Source organism: Genypterus blacodes, unplaced genomic scaffold (genome assembly GCF_046128005.1).
Source record: "Genypterus blacodes isolate CSIRO-AG114 ecotype Tasmania unplaced genomic scaffold, CSIRO-AGI_Gbla_v1 ptg000125l_1, whole genome shotgun sequence".
NCBI classification, from domain to species: Eukaryota; Metazoa; Chordata; class Actinopteri; order Ophidiiformes; family Ophidiidae; genus Genypterus; species Genypterus blacodes.
In genome coordinates, this window is record NW_027466927.1 from 10001 (window position 1) to 27990 (window position 17990).

Below are 17990 nucleotides of genomic sequence, written 5' to 3' on the forward strand. Positions count from 1 at the left end.
AGTCACAACAGCTCATTGGGCTTCTGTGTCATTGTGAGGTTTCAGTGTGGGAAAGAAACGATTCCTTTGTGTTTACAAACTGAATGAACAGATTCGTCATTTTGAGGATCAAATTGCATCAAAGTGTTTCTTGGTTTTGTTGTGAGTGGTTTGTGGAGTCCTGAGTTACACTCCGGCCTCTGACTGAGGCCTCCATCGGCCTGAGCTCCGTCTGGCTTGACGGAGGTTTCCTGGGTCCTTGTCCCGCAGACTTGCCGTGGAATCGTCTGGAAGGTTCCACAGGCACAATTTGATATCCGTTGTCTTGTCAAACCTTAAACTGTATCCATTGCTTTCCCAACCTGACGGACTGTTTGCTTTGCAGATTGGTGCTGTTGGCATCCCGTCTCCCTGGCGACGCTGCCCCGCTGCCACTCTGGATGTTTTTCCTCCGCTGTGGCAGTGAAAGCTGTCAAATCAGCACCTGACAAAGCTGCACTCAGTCCCTGCTGGTGTCAAAAGATGAAACTTCTCATTCTGAGGAGCGACCGAGCCTCTGGGCCGTTTGCTCAACACTCACATGTGGATCTCCAATTAGAGCTGATGGCCCCATGTTTCCTGGAGCTGAGCCACGCAGACAGAGAGGCTGGCAGTCAGAATGCAGGGAAAAGCATGTAAGGGCTTTAAAACACAGGTAAGGGCTTTATACCAAAGGTAAGGGCTTTATAACACATTTAAGGGCTTTATACCACACGTAAGACTTAGACTTAGGCTTAGACTTTGACTTCCTTTTATTGTCATTGCACAAAGAACACAACAGTGAGTCTTGACAACGAAATGTTGTTGCTTGGCTTCTGGCGAAACAACGCTAAAACTTTACCTGTACAACAATAAATAAATATGTAAGGGCTTTATAACACGTTAGGGCTTTATACCACACGTAAGGGCTTTATAACACAGGTAAGGGCTTTATAAGGTAAGGGCTTTATGAAGCATGAAAGGGCTTTATAACACACATAAGGGCTTTATAAAGCATGTAAAGGCTTTATAACACACCTAAGGGCTTTATGACACATGTAAGGGCTTTATACCACACGGAACGGCTTTATAACACAGGTCAGGGCTTTATAAGGTAAGGGCTTTAAAACACAGGTAAGGGCTTTATAAAGCATGTAAGGGCTTTATAACACAGATAAGGGCTTTCTAACACACATAAGGGCTTTATAACACATGTAAGGCTTTATAAAGCATTTAAGGGCTTTATAACACACATACGGGCTTTATAACACAGGTAAGGGGTAAGTGTATACAGTATGGACCATAAAATGATTATAAATAATTCTGCTTGGCTCAACTGGGACTTTTGCATTTATGATGTTTGGTTTTTATCTCTATTTTTTCGAATTTTATTTTCATTAAGTCGAAAATGTAATTTTATTAAATCTTATTCAGCGATCAAACACTCCATCAGGTAGCGATGATCTGATCCCACAGCTCAATGCAGAGAGACCTGCTGCTGGAGTTCTTTGAAGCATAACGTTGAGGGAAAAGTAATCAACCGGAAGCATAAACAGCGCCCCCTGCTTCCCGCACAGTGGAGAAGCTCACAGCACCAGGAGGTCTGCAGCTGCGTGGCGGCTTTGATTACTACAGCGTCTCTGGTTTAGAAGAGAGGAAAGTTTATTGTTCTTGCCAGCATGTTTGCATTTATTAGTTGAGTGTTTCTCTAATAAGGAAGTAAGATTGGAGCAAACACGTTCACACAGAACAGGTGCGCGAGTCCAAGAAGCCTCAGAACTCATTCACCAAACACACACTGCCACCAAGCGGTGAGAGCCTGCTACTACGTTTCCCCGCAAAGTGGAACGACTTCAGTGACCTTCTAAAACACAACTACCAACTACTTACAGCGGAATGTGAGATTATAATGCTTTTTTTAACTTATATTAGAAGATTATAAAGTTTTTGAATCAGGTGGAACAGATGAGGCTTCAGTCAGGAGGAGAATGCAGGAGAGGACAGGCAAGGCTGCACTGAGGGAGAGACAGCGCCCCCTGCTGCCCGCGCAGTGGTAAGCCCTAGCACCTGCTATTACCAGTAGAGAGAGAGAGAGAGAGAGAGAGACAGAGCACGCACAGGAGCTTAACAGGGGATAGATTGATCTGTTGTCATTTGGAGTATTGATACCAAATCCTTTTACAAAAATGTCATCTGCTCTGCTACACTTTAGGTCCTGTGGTGACGTAAGTGCCGTCATGTGTGACAGCTTCACAACAGCGTGATGCTGCACCATGCTGAGGGGGAGACGTGACTGTGTGTGTGTGTGTGTGTGTGTGTGTGTGTGTGTGTGTGTGTGTGTGTGTGTGTGTGTGTGCGCGTGTGCGTGTGCGTGTGCGTGTGTGTGTGTGTGTAGGAGTTATTGTTTGCACTCATTGTTATACTCAGTCTGCCTCCATGCTGACACATCTTCTGATTAAACTCTCAGCTCTGTATCTGTGCTCAACTTCCTCCATGTTGAACCCTCCCAGTGTACAGCAGCAGGTGGAGCTCCTCCTCTCTCGCTCACGGCCACACCACCCTGAACACGTCCGATCTCGCCCGATCTCGCCCGATCTGGAAGGCTAAGCAGGGTCGGGCCTTGTTAGTACTTGGATGGAAGCCCGCCTGGGAATACCCGGTGCTGAAAGCGTTTTCACTGCGTGGGCAGCAGGGGGCGCTGTTTCTCCATTCGGTACAGCCACTCAGTTGACTGCTTTACTCACTCCACCACTGGCTGCTACACACCTCAGTACAGGAGCTGACGTCACTCCAATCACTACTGTGCTGCTGGTGCTGATACAAGCTCTGCAACCATGCTCACACACTGTTAGTGACGTGAACAATGAATAGCATCGTCACTGTAAATAATAATAATAATAATAATAATAATAATGAAAGTTACTCAGTGACTGAGCTGCTTCGTTAAGACTGGCCAATAGGAGCATAGGACACTGGATGTGCTTTGAAAGGTCGCGCTTTGTAAAATCGTTCTTCCCGGCAATATCCTCCAATGAAATTAATGAAAGTTGCTTTGCTGCCGCCCTGACAAACGTTCTGACCAATCACAGCCCCTGTAGTTCAGAAGTGCGATTTCCGAGAGACGCGGCCGAGGTGACTGACGTGGCGAGGGACCAATGAAAAGTAAGGAAGGGCGCCTCGTGACCAATGGGCGCTTAGGACGTAGACGCTGAGCTTATAAAGTACAAGGTGACAGCACCGCTCATCCTACCTTCACTGACTGCGCTGAGCCCCAGCAACTAACCACGGACCCTCCGAACGCCGCTACGCCCCGGTAAACCTCACACCTTGCCGCTGCGCCTCTCCTTCTGAACTCTTTATGCACCGTTGTAGGGTTTTCACAGGTTTCGGCGGTTAAACGTCACCGTTCGCGCTGCCGGAGAACGTTTACCCCGCTAGCTGTCATTGGCTTGCTAGGTCGGCCATTCAATGACTCCGTGTGGGAGAAGCTTCACGGTTCAGGCGGGATTGTGGCGTCTGAACCCCGCAGATAGGAAATGGAGTCGCGGGGGCGTGAACAGCGTGGGCCTCGGGTGCGGCTGCTGTCGCCCGGTTGTAGGTGCAGGTCGCCGGCCAGACCCCCCGCGGAGCAGCGCCGCTCAAGCTAGCCTGCAGAGACTCGCCCGGATGTAAAATGTCTGCCTGCCTGCCTGCTCCGCTCCGGGCCTGGATCACGACGGGCCGCCGCTGAAGGACACGGACGGGGCGGGCTCGGCTCACCCCGTCCCTCCACACTGTGGTTCGTACTCAGTTAGCGGGGGTGGCGCCGTGCTGCCCCCCGGGCCCCTTTGAGGGTCTCCGGCTCTGTGTTGACCTTCAGGTGTGTGGACTGGTTAGCTTAGCCGCTTAGCTTAGCCCCGCCTGAACCCGGACCTGAGCAGGGGACTCGAGCCCCCGCAGCCTCTCTCCAGGTCACCGGCTCCCATAAACCAGCTCATACGGCTGTCATGATTAGCCGGGCGGACGTTCGTGTCTCCCGGGGAAACGTAGAGGGGCACCGCTAATGGCGCCTGGAGGCGGAGGGCTGTAGCCGTCCAGCCTGTGTGGGACCGCGGGTTTGTCCTTGCAGCGGGCGGATTAGACTCCAGTCTGAGGCCCGGAGCTGCTCTGCCGGTCCACCTGGGTCCGCTCTTGACCTTCCTCCCGTTTGTGTCATTTAGCCTGCAGGTCAAAGTGTCCTCTCTGTGACCTGTTAAGTATGTGCTGCCTATTTAGTGACCTTTGACCCACAGCTGTGAACATAAAGTAACTTTGTCCAGGTCTGTCTGTCAAAGCTGCAGTTTGACAGACAGACCTGGACCTGCAGTTTGTGCTCATAACCTTTGATTCACTGCTGTAGGTGTACAGTAACAGAGGTTGTAGGTGCGATTCCCTGTGACGGTGCCTCTGACTAAACTTCACGTCTGGATGGATGAGATAAACATCGCTCCTTTTTGTTTGGCGGGCCACTCGGGGTCTGCAGCCTGGTGCCTTGCTGAAGGGCAAAGGCAGGAGCAGTAACCCGACACATAAGTGACTGTAGACAGTAAAGTCACACGGACACAGGGAGGAAGACCCCGCTGGACAGGAAGCCCCGGTGAAGAACATGGACTAACTGTGACTGTCCTCTTCCTCTCTTTCAGGTTCTAGCCATGTACGCCTGCGCCAAGTTTGTCACTTCTCCTGCCGTGGTATGTAAGCAGTGATGCAGCTTGAGTTTAGTCTTAAAGTGCACTTGTGCTGTACTGACGGCCACTGTTTTGTCTCGTAGCTGCGCGGGGGGTCCAGAGTCCTCGCCAGGCCGGTCTCAGTCTCCCTCTTCAGCAGACCTGAAGCCTCAGTGGAGCAGCAGGTGCGTCTCCAGCGGAGCGTCTTGTGTTTCTGCCTCCCCAAGGTTCTGATGACGTTCATAAAGCTTCACTCTCCACTCCTCCGTTTGTTCCTCAGGCCCTGTTGCCCGTCAGCCAGTCTGCAGTCCTGACCCGCTCCATCCAGACCAGTGCCGTCTCCCGGGACATCGACACCGCCGCCAAGTTCATCGGTGCCGGCGCCGCCACTGTGGGCGTGGCCGGATCGGGAGCTGGAATCGGTACCGTGTTCGGCAGTCTCATCATCGGCTACGCCAGGTACGCTTCAGCCTGACGCACCAACCGCTTCTCCTTACACTCCCAACTACTGCACCATCAGATCCATCAGAGAGCAGTCGGGTCTCAGTGTCTGGATCAAACCAGGGAACCTTCTGAATCCGAGAGGGTCGCTCTGCCTTCCAGAGCCGTTAAGTCATGAGAATGTGTGAATTGTTGGTCCTCGTTTATGGGTTGTGGGTCTTAACGAGTCTGGTCTGTGCGCCCTGTGTTTGAGGCTCTCATGGTTCTTTGCCTCTCCCTCCACAGGAACCCCTCCCTGAAGCAGCAGCTCTTCTCCTACGCCATCCTGGGCTTCGCTCTGTCCGAGGCTATGGGTCTCTTCTGTCTGATGGTGGCGTTCCTCATCCTGTTCGCCATGTAAACCCCTCAGACACTCGCCCACACCTCCTTCCATTCACTTGTTTCCTTTATGGCTCCCTTCTCTCTTCCCTCCCGCCCGGAGGGGAAGGTTTCCAGAACGGGACCTCTGAACGAGCTGACCGGCCATTCCAATCAATGGAAGAGAAAAACAGGAATCATGTCTACTACACAGAAGGTCACCAGACCTTCAAACCCACCTTTTTATGTTCCTATGCGCTTATTTTCTTTGTATTTCTGAAGTTTTATGTAAGATCTCACTTCGGTTTAAAATCAAATCTGTCCAAAAATAAATGGTTGGAATAACTCGAGTGTTTGTGTTTGCGTCTTTGATTCTATGACTCCAGCTGTAAGAGCCAGAGAGGAACTGTGTGATTGGTTTAAGTCTGATGATGTGAAGTTTAGTGATGTAGACGTGTTTGATTGACAGCGTGTTAAAGTAGCTTCATAGTCGCAGTGGAAACTACAGGTGGTCGTACACATGAGAACATTTGGCTTCATCATTTCGTGTTTTCTTATTAAAGTTACAGGGACATAACGCTGTCTTACCCAAGAAGTGACTTCAATGAAGAAGAGGAAGGAGACATGAAACCACACACAACTCTTGTAATGAAGAATTCAACTGAAGTTTTGCAACCGGAAACAAATGGATTTTGCAGGATAAATAGTGAATTTTTTATAAATCTACTCTTTCTGTTTTTCCCCCTCTAATCTGATTTAAATGATCTTCGCGGCATGCAAATCAAATGAGGTCATGCTGGTGCATTTGCGTCATCGTTTACGTCATTTTATTTTGAAAATGTTTACCGGACGTCACACGCCTGGACACCCGGTGGCGCTTGACAGATAAGCGCGACAGATCGTGTTGTTGCGTTGCGTGAGGTTTGGTATCTGTGCGGATGTGGACGCTTCCAGCCGAGCTCGGACTCTATATTGTTCTTAACCCGGAGACGAGCCAAATCTGCGTTTGTTGAATCCGCCTTTGTGACGACAAGTGGACTCTCTAAAGGCCCAGAGGAGCGGAGTCGAGCTAGCCCTAACTAGCCACCATGTCGCGGGGAGAAGCGTCTTGTTTTGTGCTCCGGGCCTCGCCTCTGCGCTCTCTGCCTCCCCGTCATCTGACTGTCTGAGCCCGCAGGACAACAACACAAACCACTGTAACTTCGCACCAGCTGCTCATGCTGCTCAGCGTCCTCCATTAGTAAAGACAGCGCTCAGGTGAACTCTAGCTTTTAGCTCGTCGGCCATGGCGGACAGCTCCGGAGAGCCGTCGAGCGGCGGTGCCCTTGGCTTAGGCGTCACCGAACCGAGCAGCGGAGCCTCGCTGCTCTCCACTCTGGCGAACTCTCTGCCGGGAGGACCCGCGGCAGCCAACGGTGCCCAGTCCGGCTCCACCCCGGCCTCCCCTCCTCTCGCCGCTGCCGCGCACAGTGGCCTCGCCGCGGCGGTGGCCCCCGCGCCCGCTGTCTCCGCGGCTCCGGTCGGGTTCGGGAGCAGCTTCGCCTCCGGCTTCTTGACTCCGGTGATGTCCGTGTCCCCCAGCCTGCACGCCTCCTCGCCCCTCGCCGTGGGGCTCGGGGTGGGCGGCGTGGCCGGGGTTGCGGGAGCGGGCCTCCTGTCCCAGATCCACGTCAACTCCTGGGACCCGACGCACAGCACCGACTGGGACAACGAGAAGGCGTCTCAGCAATGCATCCTGCGGATCAAGAGGTAAACAACATGTCCGCCTCTCACTGAAGCTTTCCTCCAACTTCCTGCGTCACTGCGTGTTTCATAAAGTTTCTCTGCGCTTTAGTGAAGCTCCTTCATTTTAAATCAGGCGTGATGAAGCTTTAGTGAGTAAAGATGACTTCTTTGTGAAATACTTGTTAATATACACTATTTAACATATTTCGTTAAAGATGAGCATCACTTTTTTTATAAGTAGTTTGGTAGTGAAGGTGAAAATAAGATGATCCTAGAAAGTCGTGGTCTAATATGACGTCATGTGGATGGCGATACCACCATGGTACACACACACACACACAGACACACACGGCTCCTTGTCCTCTCAGTGAGTCTCTCCCGTCTCCTCTCCTCCACAGGGACATCATGTCCATCTATAAGGAGCCTCCTCCAGGGATGTTTGTCGTCCCCGATCCTCAGGACATGACCAAGGTAAGACACCGCCGCGTCCCTCTGCAGCTCGTCCATTCACGCGTCGTTCTGTCTGTCGCTCTACTATGAAGTGTCACAGGCAGGAGTTTGTTTTTACTGAAACAGCTCAGATCAACATGATGATGATGTCATGGAGTGTGTGACTCACATGGATGGCTGTGACTCGGGTGGGAGGAGTTTTAGTGCCACATGTTGTCACGGATCGACACTGAGTGTCTAAGTGAGCCTGAACGCATCGCAGAAGAGCCGCTCTGTTACAGAGAGCAGCTAGAGGGGAACCATAGAGGAAGTGACCACCTGACGCCTCAAAGTGGCGGCGTGCGGGTAAAGAAGTGTAACAGGCGGTGGAGCACGTGATCCAAGCTCACACACACTGTTACCATGACAACACTGACGTTCTCTGACTCTTCTATTTGAACATCAGTCGGTGTGAGGAGTCTTTACAGAACACACTCCAGTGTCCCAGCTTGCATCAGGCTTCTGTTGTTGCATCACTTCCTCTTCTCTCTCTCTCTCTCTCTCTCTCTCTCGCGCCTCAGATCCACGCCCTGATCACGGGGCCCTTCGACACGCCATACGAGGGCGGCTTCTTCCTCTTCCTGTTCCGCTGTCCCCCAGACTACCCCATCCACCCGCCACGAGTGAAGCTCATCACCACCGGGCACAACACCGTCCGCTTCAACCCCAACTTCTACCGCAACGGCAAAGTCTGCCTCAGCATCCTGGGGTGAGTCGGCGATTCTGCGGCCGGACTTCAGGCGCTCGCCAATTGGCCTCCAGAGCCATCATCCTCTCTCTCTCTCTCTCTCTCTCTCTCTCTCTCTCTCTCTCTCTCTCTCTCTCTCTGTGTGGGTGTAGGACGTGGACAGGCCCAGCATGGAGTCCAGCCCAGAGCATCTCCTCGGTCCTCATCTCCATCCAGTCTCTGATGACGGAGAACCCGTACCACAACGAGCCGGGCTTTGAGCAGGTCAGGAGCGTTCCTACAAACATGAACGGAGCTGCGGTCATCCTGGGAACGACCGGCGCTCCTACACACTGCATCCACATCCACAACACACACTGTTACACTTACACAATATAAATGAAGTGAATCCAAACTGTGTGTGCGTCTCAGGAGCGCCACCCAGGGGACAGCAAGAACTACAACGAGTGCATCCGCCATGAAACCATGAGGGTGGCCGTCTGCGACATGCTGGAGGGCAAAGTGCCCTGTCCCGAAGCTCTATGGTACCAAAACACTCCTGTCTCCCCCTGCCGCCCTTCCTCACGCCTCCTCCTCCTCCTCTGTGATACTGACTGATCAGCCTGTTTGTGTGTGTGTGTGTGTCTGTTCAGGAGCGTTATGGAAAAGTCGTTCCTGGAATATTACGACTTCTACGAGGGTGTGTGCAAAGAGCGGCTGCACCTTCAGGGCCAGAACATGCAGGTGAGCTCCACCTCACACACCATCAACACACACTCCTTGATTCAGGTCCTTCCTGTTGGTCCATGAGGAGCCCAGCTCATCTCCCCTAGACTCTTATTCTGTAGACCAGGCACCAAAGAGCGAAATCTGGAGATGAATCATAATTCTGAAGGCTTCAGGGTGAACATGTTAAAGTCTGCAGTCCTGGTTCCTAACCCGTCTCTCCGCGTGCCCCCAGGACCCCTATGGCGAGAAGCGCGGCCGCTTCGACTACCAGGGCCTGCTGGCACGGCTGAGCGGCACCCACAGGCGAGTGAGGGAGAAGACCCTGGCGGAGGACAACCACAGCGATGACGTCTCCGACTCGGACACCAGCTCCTCAGGGACGGACCCTGACAGCCAGGGCAGCTCCCAGCCCTAACCAGCAGGGCGGCGCCCAACAGAGCAGAAAGTGGACCAAAGGAGCCGCTTCTGTGGAGAAGGCGGCGGCCGTGTCTTGAGGGCGTGCGAGTCGGGCGAGTCGGGGGTGGAGATTGTACAGAAGCCGCTGCTGCACGGATGAAGCAGCAGCAAGAAAGACGGATGAACACCAAACTGAACAACACACACTCGCATGTCGGAACATCTGTGGTTGTTCTGCTCCTTTGGCAGCTAACCAGCCGTCATGTCCATGTTCCGTCTTGATTCAAAACCATAGAAGAAGAAAAAAGTCAAACCAGCAGAAGCAGAGGTCAAACATTCATTTTCCAAACCCAGGCGATGGGAAGAGAGGAAGCGTTGAGGTTTCCTCTTTCCTTCCCCTGAAACATTTTTCGTTTCCCTTCACCGCCAACAGTGCGTTGGGCGCTGACCTGCCGGAGGAACGCCACGCTTTTGTTCGAAGGGTCGCAAGCGTTGTCGAGGCGTTTAGGATTTCCGGCGCCTCGTCTCCAGGGGCAAACCGCGTCACGGATCCTGATCTTTCCAGGCGACGCCGACCCACAGAAAAGTGGAGTGGTTCCTTAGGGCGCTTTGTTAGTGTAACATAAACACGCTCTGCTTATCTTCAGTCTTGCTCTTGAACTTCTGTCCGTCTCTCCAGATTAGCGGGCGGCGCGTAAAGCGAGCACAGGTCCACGCCGCCTCTCTTCCTGCTAACGTTTAATTCTGGTGCTGAAACAAAAGTAAATTTCCAGTGTGTGCAGATTCAGCGCTTTTATTTTGAAACCCTCTAGTTTGTTTTGTTCGATAGAGATGCAAACCACGTCTGTTTGTTTGTTTGTTTGTTTGTTTTTTCTCCACCTGTATTCTGACAAGAAGTGGAGCGGTCTGGATACAGAACCATGTCGCCTGCAGACAGGAAGTGAGGAAATGGGCTTCAAATGAACCGCTCACTTCCTGCGTCAGTATACTGGTGTGGGGAGAAAGAGCAGGAAGTTGGGTTCAGTGGATGTCAACATAATCATCAACCTCATTTTGGACCGTATCAATGATAAATATTATAGACAGAAATTTCATTCTTATTTGTTGTGAGTTTCCAAACCTGTGGTCCTTCAGGGACTAAAGAGTTCAAAGTTTGCTCTCTAAGTTAGTTAACTCTTCGGTTTGGTTCAGACGGGGGAGGAACCCGACTCTTATCAGCACATGGTCATGTGAGGTCATAGGCTCGGCTGATTGGTTGAAGAAATTACAGCAAAAAAAACGGGTGGAAAGTGAAACGCGGGCCAAAGACGCGACCGCCGCACTTCCCCTCCTCGCAGGCGTCGCCAAGTCCACATAGTGTCGCTCAGAATCCGACGCGTTGAGGGAAAATGACGCAAACGAGACACAACACCTTCACGTGGCTCGGTGGGGAGACGGAGACTCACGTGGCCCGTCAGCGTCTGAAGCAAGTGGGAACATGTGGCGCTTCACCGGCCGCCCGCACGACCTCCATCGCCAGAAGAGTTTGGCTGCAGAGACGAAGCGATGTTCAGAAGAAGAAGAAGTCCGTCTCTGCCTTTGCTGCCTGTTTCATTCTCTGTTAAACTGTCTTAATAATGAGTCCAGTGAGGATTTGAGTTCATCGGGGCGTTTCTGCTTCTTCATGTTTGTTATGAGATCGCAGGCTGCTGATGGAGAGTTTGTTTGTTTGTTTGTTTGTTTGTTTGTTTGTTCCAGCTGAAAATATTTGATTGCCAAAATGTAGTTTGAAGCTGGCGTCTTGTGACTGAAGCAGCAGTGAGCCCGGATGCTTTGGTGGTGTGGTGTCGTGCTTAGTAACTCTGGGTTCTTCTGCAGTTCTGTAAAGTCGGGCTCCTCTCCGCCTCTCACACATGTTGCTATTGTACAAAACTATTCTGGTTCCCAATAAAATGTTGTTGAGTCCTGATGCTGGTGGCTGCAGTGTGATGTTCCAGACGCCTCACAGAAACACAAATGATTGACACAAGATGAGACGGCAACTCCTCCTCTGTCTTTAATGCAGGGTGAAAACAAACTTATCTACGCTCACTTCATGGAAACACTGAAAATACAAACTTGACCTTTTTGATAAAGTTTTCTAAAGTGTTTTGCAAGTTTGTGCAGCTCCTCTCAGGTCCTGGGTGCTGGTGCCTCCTCAGTGGGACACAGGAACACAGAGGAGGCACACTTGTTGAGAACTTCCAGGCCAAACGCAGGGTACAGCGGCTCAGTGAACGCCGACTGGAAGGTGTGGAGGTGGACCGGTGTGACAGAACTGACACTGTAGAAGGACAAAGTGCCAGCAGGCCAGTCCAGATACACGCCCACTCTGTCACAAACACAAGTGGCATGAGGGAAGAGATCATATTTCCTCATAATCCCCTTCCCACTGTTGTTGAAGAAAAAGTAATAATCCGGGGAGAGGCACAAACTCAGTGATTTGTCATTCAGGCCCGGACAGCAGTCGGCTCCGGCTCCTTCCCGTCTGATTCCTCCGGACGTCACTCCCACAGAAACCCATCCTGTCCTCTCCACCTCCCAGTAACAGCGGCCAGTCAGAGCGTCTTTACACCACAGCTGTTTCCAGTGGTCACATCTGTCCAGGTGGGGACGATACGGCTGCTCCTCTCTCAGCAGGGTGATCCTTCTGTTGTTCCTGGACAGACTGAGGTGTCTGTGCACCGTGTCCAGGTCCAGCGTGAGCTCACAGGCATCTGATGAAGAGGGAAGAAGGATTCTGAGTTGAAAGTTTGGTTTTATTCTGTCCCAAACACTTTGTCCATTCTGCCCAGCATGTTTGGTTAAAATTGATCAGTAAAGTAAAGAGATATCCGCCTAACACACAAACACTTACACTTCCTCAGACCACAGCTCAGCCTCCATTCTCCACCATGTGCCACACTGGGGGAGGAGCAGTCAGACCATCAGGTTCTCCACTATCACTCACAACTTCAGTAATCATGGAACATTATTCCTCCATCTGTGCTATCTTACCTGAGGGAGTTCAGCCTCCAGCTCGGATCCTCCAGTCCAGCAGAGAGCAGCATCACTCCAGACTCTCCTGGATGGTTGTAGCTCAGGTCCAGCTCTCTCAGGTGGGAGGGGTTGGAGCTCAGAGCTGAGGCCAGAGCAGCACAGCCCTCCTCTGTGACCTGACAGCCTGATAACCTGCCACACACAGACACTTGCTTAAAAACCTCCTTTGTCTGTTAAAGTAGCAGTGTGTCACATTTGGGGCCATCTGGTGTTGTGTTATAGTCATTTGTTCAAAAGCCAAACCTCTCCATATCTGCATGTGTGTACAGTGTGAAGAAGAGACCCCAAGAAGTTCAGGTGATAGTGTGACTGAATAGGAATACATTTGACAAACAGGTTCCTGTATAGTTATGTGGGCTGTGTTGAAGGTTCTCTGGGGAAGGCGTTATGTGCCTGAACTACAGCATGCCGGAAAGCACAACGTATTTCCAACAAAAACAGACAAGACTGTGGGTCAGAAAGTGCTGCTTTGAATTCACCAATACTGACCTGAGAGTCTCCAGTCTACATTGTGGACTCTCCAGTCCAGCAGAGAGCAGCTTCACTCCTGAATCCTGCAGGTCGTTGCTGCTCAGGTCCAGCTCCCTCAGACTGGAGGACGGGGAGCTCAGGACAGAGGACAGAGCTTCACAACTCCTCTCAGACAGGTTAGACACACTCAATCTGAATAATTATAAAGACAATGAATTTATAAGTGGAAAAAAACCCAAAGGAAGCTGTTTTTATATTTTGATATATCTATTTTCTGAGTTTGACTAAGTTACAGACGATCTCAGTCTATCCCTGCATATCTCTCTTATCCCTGATTTTGGAGTGCCCACTTCCCTGTCTTGTCCCTGTCTTTGTCACTGTGTCCAGCAGCCCGATCCCTGTCCAGAGCCTTCAGGACGCTAGGCATCGAAGGAGTGAGGAAGAAAAGAGCCCTCTGGTGGCTGTGGCTCAGAGAGGAGAACCATGGGGGAAAAATAGCTAGTCAGCTATCTGGACACTGATCAGCCGCAGTTAAGTTGCCTGGAGGGAGGGTCTATGGTGTTGAAAGACCCAAAATGCCTGATGATTCTAGGAACAGCACTGAAGATGTGTCCAGAAGCATCGATAGATGTGTTTGCACTCAACCACCATAACAAGAGGTCCAATCAGCCTCAACATCTGAGCAGCTACACCCAACCTCCAGAATTCATTTCAATGATTTCACAAACACTGACCTGAGAGTCTCCAGTCTACAGCGAGGACTCTTCAGTCCAGCAGAGAGCAGCTCCACTCCTAAATCCTGCAGGTCGTTGTTGCTCAGGTCCAGCTCCCTCAGACTAGAGGATGCGGAGCTCAGGACAGAGGACAGAGCTTCACAACTCAGGTGGGTCAACTTACAGCCACTCAACCTGAGGAAGAACCATGGAAATAGAAGATGCACAAACCTGAAAGTGTGTAAATAAGTGGTTTGATTCATTAGTCATTGTCTTAAGCAATACCAGATTATAATTTTCAGGGCATTATCTTTGAATCCTTGGCATTAACTGAGGTTTATATCGTACATCTCCGATCCATCCTTCTCCAATATCAGTGACAGGGTTTTGAAGAAGACATCCTGAAAATCATGACTTTTTTAAATTTAAAAATTCATGATGTATTTCCTCATTGCTCCTTAGACCTGACATCATAAGTTCTCAGAAAACAGGGTGCTAACCTGAGAGTCTCCAGTCTACATTGTGGACTTTCCAGTCCAGCAGAGAGCAGCTTCACTCCTGAATCCTGCAGGTCGTTGCTGCTCAGGTCCAGCTCCCTCAGACTGGAGGACGGGGAGCTCAGGACAGAGGACAGAGCTTCACAACTCCTCTCAGACAGATTGCAGCCACGCAACCTGATGAGGAATTCTGTATTTATTAAAAGCCTCTTTCAAAGGTCATCAAAGTTGAAAAATAGCACTATTCATAAACCTACAAAGACACAGTGGAGGCCTTGACCACAGGAAGCAGCCTCTGAAGACCCTTCTCTGAAGCACAGTATTTCTCCAGGTCAAACTCATCAAGCTGTTTTTCTGATGTCATCAAGAAGAAGACCACAGCTGACCACTGAGCAGGAGTGAGGTGTCGTTTACTGAGACCTCCTGAGCTCAGGTACTGTTGGATCTCCTCCACCAATGAACGATCATTCAGTTCATTCAGGCAGTGGAACAGATTGATGCTTCTCTCTGGGGATGAATTCACCCTGATCTTCTCTTTCATGTACCCAGCTGTCACTCGATTGGCCTCTGAGTTATTCACTGTCCGTTTCAGCAGGTGTCGTAGGTTTTCCTGATTCTTTTCTAGAGAGAGTCCCAGCAGGAAGCGGAGGAACAGGTCCAGGTGTCCGTCTGGGCTCTCTAAGGCCTTGTCAACAGCCATTCTGTGGACGTCTGCAGTAGAGGGTTTGCTGAAAAGCTTCTGCACAGTTTGGAACTTTTGTTGTTTTTGTTCCAGGACGTTCTTCTTATTGTTGACGAGCGACAGCTCCACATAAACAGCAGCCAGAAACTCCTGAACGCTCAGATGGACAAAGCTGAACATCTTCTTCTTCTCCCTCTGCTGCCCACGTTCCTTCTGTGTGATCTGTGTGAACACTCCTGAGTACACTGAGGCTTCAGTGAAGTCAATTCCACTTTCTTCTAGGTCTTTCTCATAGAAGATGGGGTTCCCCTTTTCCAGCTGATGAAAAGCCAGTTTTGCCAGTGAATTAATGTACTGAATGCTTTTCTTAATGCCATATTTCTGCTTTGTCTGTCTGATCTGGAACACCAGGAATTCTGTGTACATCTCAGTCAGGGTCTTGGGTAGCTCTCCTCCCTCTCTGGTCTTCATCACATCCTCCAGAACTGTAGCAGTGATCCAGCAGAACACTGGGATGTGGCACATGATGTGCAGACTCCGTGATGTCCTGATGTGGGAGAACATTCTGTTGGCCAGCTCCTCGTCACTGAAACGTCTCTTGAAGTACTCCTCCTTCTGAAGGTCAGTGAACCCTCTCACCTCTGTAACCGAATCTATCAAACCCAGAGGAATCTGCCTGGCTGCTGCAGGTCGTGTGGTAATCCAGAGACGTGCTGAAGGAAGAAGTTTCCCCTTAATGAGGTTCATCAGAAGTGTTTCCACGTCAGTTGACTTTGTCACATCAACATCCTCCTGTTCTTCAGCAGTGAAGTCTAGCTGAAGACGGCTCTCATCCAGGCCGTCCAACACAAACAGAAGCTTAAATTCACTCTTGTGGTAGTTTGTGTTTCCTGATTTCTGCAGAGCTGTGAAGATGTCAGTGAGCGTTTCCTCCTGAATGTCTTTGGTTTCCCTGATACATTTGTGAATGAGTTCTGCAAAACGAAGTCTCTCTCCTTTCAGTAAGTTGAGCTGGCGAAAGCTGAAAGGGAACGTCAGATGCACATCTTGATTGGTTCTTCCCTCAGCCCAGTCCAGGATGAACTTGTGAACAAGGAATGTTTTGCCGATTCCTGCAATCCCATTGGTCAGCACCAATCTTACCGGCGTGTTTGTCCCAGATGGATGTTTGAACATGTCGCTTGGCTCGACGGTTATCTCAGTGCCCGCTGGCTTTGCTGAGGCGATTTCCAGCTGCCGGACCTCATGCTGCATGTTAATGTGAACAAGCTCCCCGTAGGTGATGAAGAGCTCTGTGTAGATGTCATCCAGGTGTTTCTTATCCATCCTCTCAGTCCAGCCTTCTTGGGCACACATGAACCTGTCCTGGAGGTTTGACTGGAGTGTGCGCTGGTAGGATGGGATCGGATCTGATCTGAAATCTATTAGCAAAACATGAGCATTAGGATCTCTATCCAGTAAAGCTTGAATCGGCTCTGAAGTTTTGAACCCGACCCAAACCTGTCACCAAAGTCCGCTGTCTGAATGTGATTGGATCAGACGCACGGTCAGACAGGTCATCCATTCTAAATCTACCTGGGTCAATGTAAATAAAGCGTGGATCCTAAACTGATTCATTATGATTGTAATTGTTTTGATTACTGACCTTTGGGCGCTGCAGCGGCATTTAACAAACTCTGCACCAAATCGTTCCTGTTGATCTTTGTTAAAATGCTCTTGGTCACCTCCACAGACTTCTTGTTGCACGTCTGAACGATCAGATCCACCGTGTCCGCTCTGTCTGCCTCCGTCAGGCACCTCTTCTGATTTGCAGAGAAGTCCTGTTGGGTCTCGGCGTGCTTCAGGAACCACTTGAACTCCTTCAGCTCACGGTCGGCCAAGGCGTCTAGCGTTTCCAGAAGCAGCTCTGCCATAGCCATGGTAACTCCTCACTGCTCAGAGCATGTTTGGAGTCTTTCATCAACATTCACTGGTTTATCCATCTGATAGTTGCTATGAATTTGTTACTACTTCATTACTTTCTATAGGGGAGGTTGTTGTACCTGTTGCAGCCGAGGTCAGAGGTCAGCCACAGAACAGAAGAGGTTAAGATTCAGGAAGATGGTCGGCTTCACTGTCCATGTGAACAAAAATGAAATGAAACATTCAAGCACAGTAGTGAGGGTTAGTAGAGATAGTGTGGGTGCGGTGGTGAACATGAGTTGTGTCACTTCCTGTTCTACATCCACGACAATCAAAATTAGAGAAGTCCGAGTTTCAACTTCTGCGTCTTGGTCATTTGAGTCCCGGTTATTGTGTGTGTGTGTGTGTGTGTTCTCCATCTCAAAAGTCAGTCTTTTTGATGACAGATAGATCTCATTGGATGTTTTAGGGTTTGCGTCTTTCACTCGCCACTGAATGTGAAGAGATGTCAACATCATGACTCTTCTCTCAAACCCCTGGAGCAGAACTGAGCTGCTAATGTGCGGACAGAATACCATGTCATACATGTCACAACCTGTGGGCTGTGAGCAGTGTCACGGATGAAAGAAGGGTTAGTATCAGTACACATCAGTTTAACTCAAAAGAATGAACAAGCTGCTGTCTAAACAAAGGCACCTTACTTGACAGACATACAGTTGTGCCGAGCGTCTTCCAGTTGTTGGTGTTCATCTGGTTTGTCCTCATAGTTTCACACTGAAAGTCCCCAAATGTTTCCATGACATCAGGTCTGCATGTCTGAGTTGAGTTGAAGTAACCCTCAGTCTTGTCTGGCAGGCAGCCTTACTTCTGCCTCCTTTCAGTGGAGCAAGCGGGGACTCTTCAAAAGGAGGCGTCATCTGAAGATTGCTTACGTCAGACTGCACCAGAGAAACAAAGTTTTGTTTGAAAGATTCAACCGCTGTGTCCTCCTGCTCTTGCACATCCCAGACCTTTGCTTTCCCAGAGCATTGCAATCCAAACAAAAACAGTAATGGCAGCGACATACTCAGACGATGAAATGAAAGTATTACTCACTGTACTGATATTTGTATTATGGTCTGGCAGGCTGCCCACAGCTAAATAACTGCAGAGCTGCCTGAGAGACACAGATCTGGGAGTAGA

General features: G+C 50.2%; 3 protein-coding genes across 5 annotated transcripts; 2 read left to right on the plus strand and 1 right to left on the minus strand.

Moving 5' to 3' along the window:
- Positions 1-3182: 3182 nt before the first annotated feature.
- On the plus strand, positions 3183-5830 carry atp5mc1 (ATP synthase membrane subunit c locus 1). Its single transcript, XM_076162636.1, has 5 exons — positions 3183-3310; positions 4659-4706; positions 4787-4867; positions 4963-5141; positions 5409-5830. Exons 2-5 carry the CDS (start codon positions 4668-4670, stop codon positions 5521-5523), a joined length of 414 nt encoding a protein of 137 aa, XP_076018751.1. The 5' UTR covers positions 3183-3310; positions 4659-4667; the 3' UTR covers positions 5524-5830.
- Positions 5831-6339: 509 nt separating this feature from the next.
- Positions 6340-11434, plus strand: ube2z (ubiquitin-conjugating enzyme E2Z). Its single transcript, XM_076162640.1, has 7 exons — positions 6340-7229; positions 7604-7676; positions 8216-8403; positions 8535-8646; positions 8794-8906; positions 9015-9105; positions 9323-11434. Exons 1-7 carry the CDS (start codon positions 6766-6768, stop codon positions 9503-9505), a joined length of 1224 nt encoding a protein of 407 aa, XP_076018755.1. The 5' UTR covers positions 6340-6765; the 3' UTR covers positions 9506-11434.
- A 62-nt stretch (positions 11435-11496) lies between these two features.
- LOC143010360 (NACHT, LRR and PYD domains-containing protein 3-like) lies at positions 11497-17825 on the minus strand. 3 transcript variants are annotated; one of them, XM_076162638.1, is made up of 10 exons: positions 17523-17825; positions 16949-17019; positions 16552-16837; positions 14482-16327; positions 14228-14401; positions 13749-13958; positions 13033-13206; positions 12502-12675; positions 12362-12408; positions 11497-12221 (listed from the first exon to the last, which is right to left on the minus strand). In XM_076162638.1, the coding sequence occupies exons 3-10, from the start codon at positions 16823-16825 to the stop codon at positions 11638-11640; spliced, it is 3483 nt and encodes a 1160-aa protein (XP_076018753.1). In that variant the 5' UTR covers positions 16826-16837; positions 16949-17019; positions 17523-17825; the 3' UTR covers positions 11497-11637. The 3 variants fall into 3 exon arrangements, with proteins under 3 accessions (XP_076018753.1, XP_076018752.1, XP_076018754.1); XM_076162637.1 differs by having other exon boundaries at positions 17510-17825; XM_076162639.1 differs by having other exon boundaries at positions 13749-13922; positions 17510-17824.
- Positions 17826-17990: the final 165 nt, after the last annotated feature.

What these genes read in the sequence shown, in the direction of transcription:
- atp5mc1 (XM_076162636.1), top strand. Translation starts at nt 4,668, where the DNA reads ATGTACGCCTGCGCCAAGTTTGTCACTTCTCCTGCCGTG. An exon ending in AAGCCTCAGTGGAGCAGCAG is followed by an intron (nt 4,868 to 4,962) that starts GTGCGTCTCCAG and finishes TTTGTTCCTCAG; the next exon opens with GCCCTGTTGCCCGTCAGCCA. An exon ending in CTCATCATCGGCTACGCCAG is followed by an intron (nt 5,142 to 5,408) that starts GTACGCTTCAGC and finishes CTCCCTCCACAG; the next exon opens with GAACCCCTCCCTGAAGCAGC.
- ube2z (XM_076162640.1), top strand. Translation starts at nt 6,766, where the DNA reads ATGGCGGACAGCTCCGGAGAGCCGTCGAGCGGCGGTGCCCTTGGCTTA. An exon ending in CCCTGTCCCGAAGCTCTATG is followed by an intron (nt 8,907 to 9,014) that starts GTACCAAAACAC and finishes GTGTCTGTTCAG; the next exon opens with GAGCGTTATGGAAAAGTCGT. An exon ending in TTCAGGGCCAGAACATGCAG is followed by an intron (nt 9,106 to 9,322) that starts GTGAGCTCCACC and finishes GCGTGCCCCCAG; the next exon opens with GACCCCTATGGCGAGAAGCG.
- LOC143010360 (XM_076162638.1), bottom strand. Translation starts at nt 16,825, where the DNA reads ATGGCTATGGCAGAGCTGCTTCTGGAAACGCTAGACGCCTTGGCCGAC. An exon ending in TGTAGACTGGAGACTCTCAG is followed by an intron (nt 13,959 to 14,227) that starts GTTAGCACCCTG and finishes ACACACTTTCAG; the next exon opens with GTTTGTGCATCTTCTATTTC. An exon ending in TGTAGACTGGAGACTCTCAG is followed by an intron (nt 13,207 to 13,748) that starts GTCAGTGTTTGT and finishes ATAATTATTCAG; the next exon opens with ATTGAGTGTGTCTAACCTGT.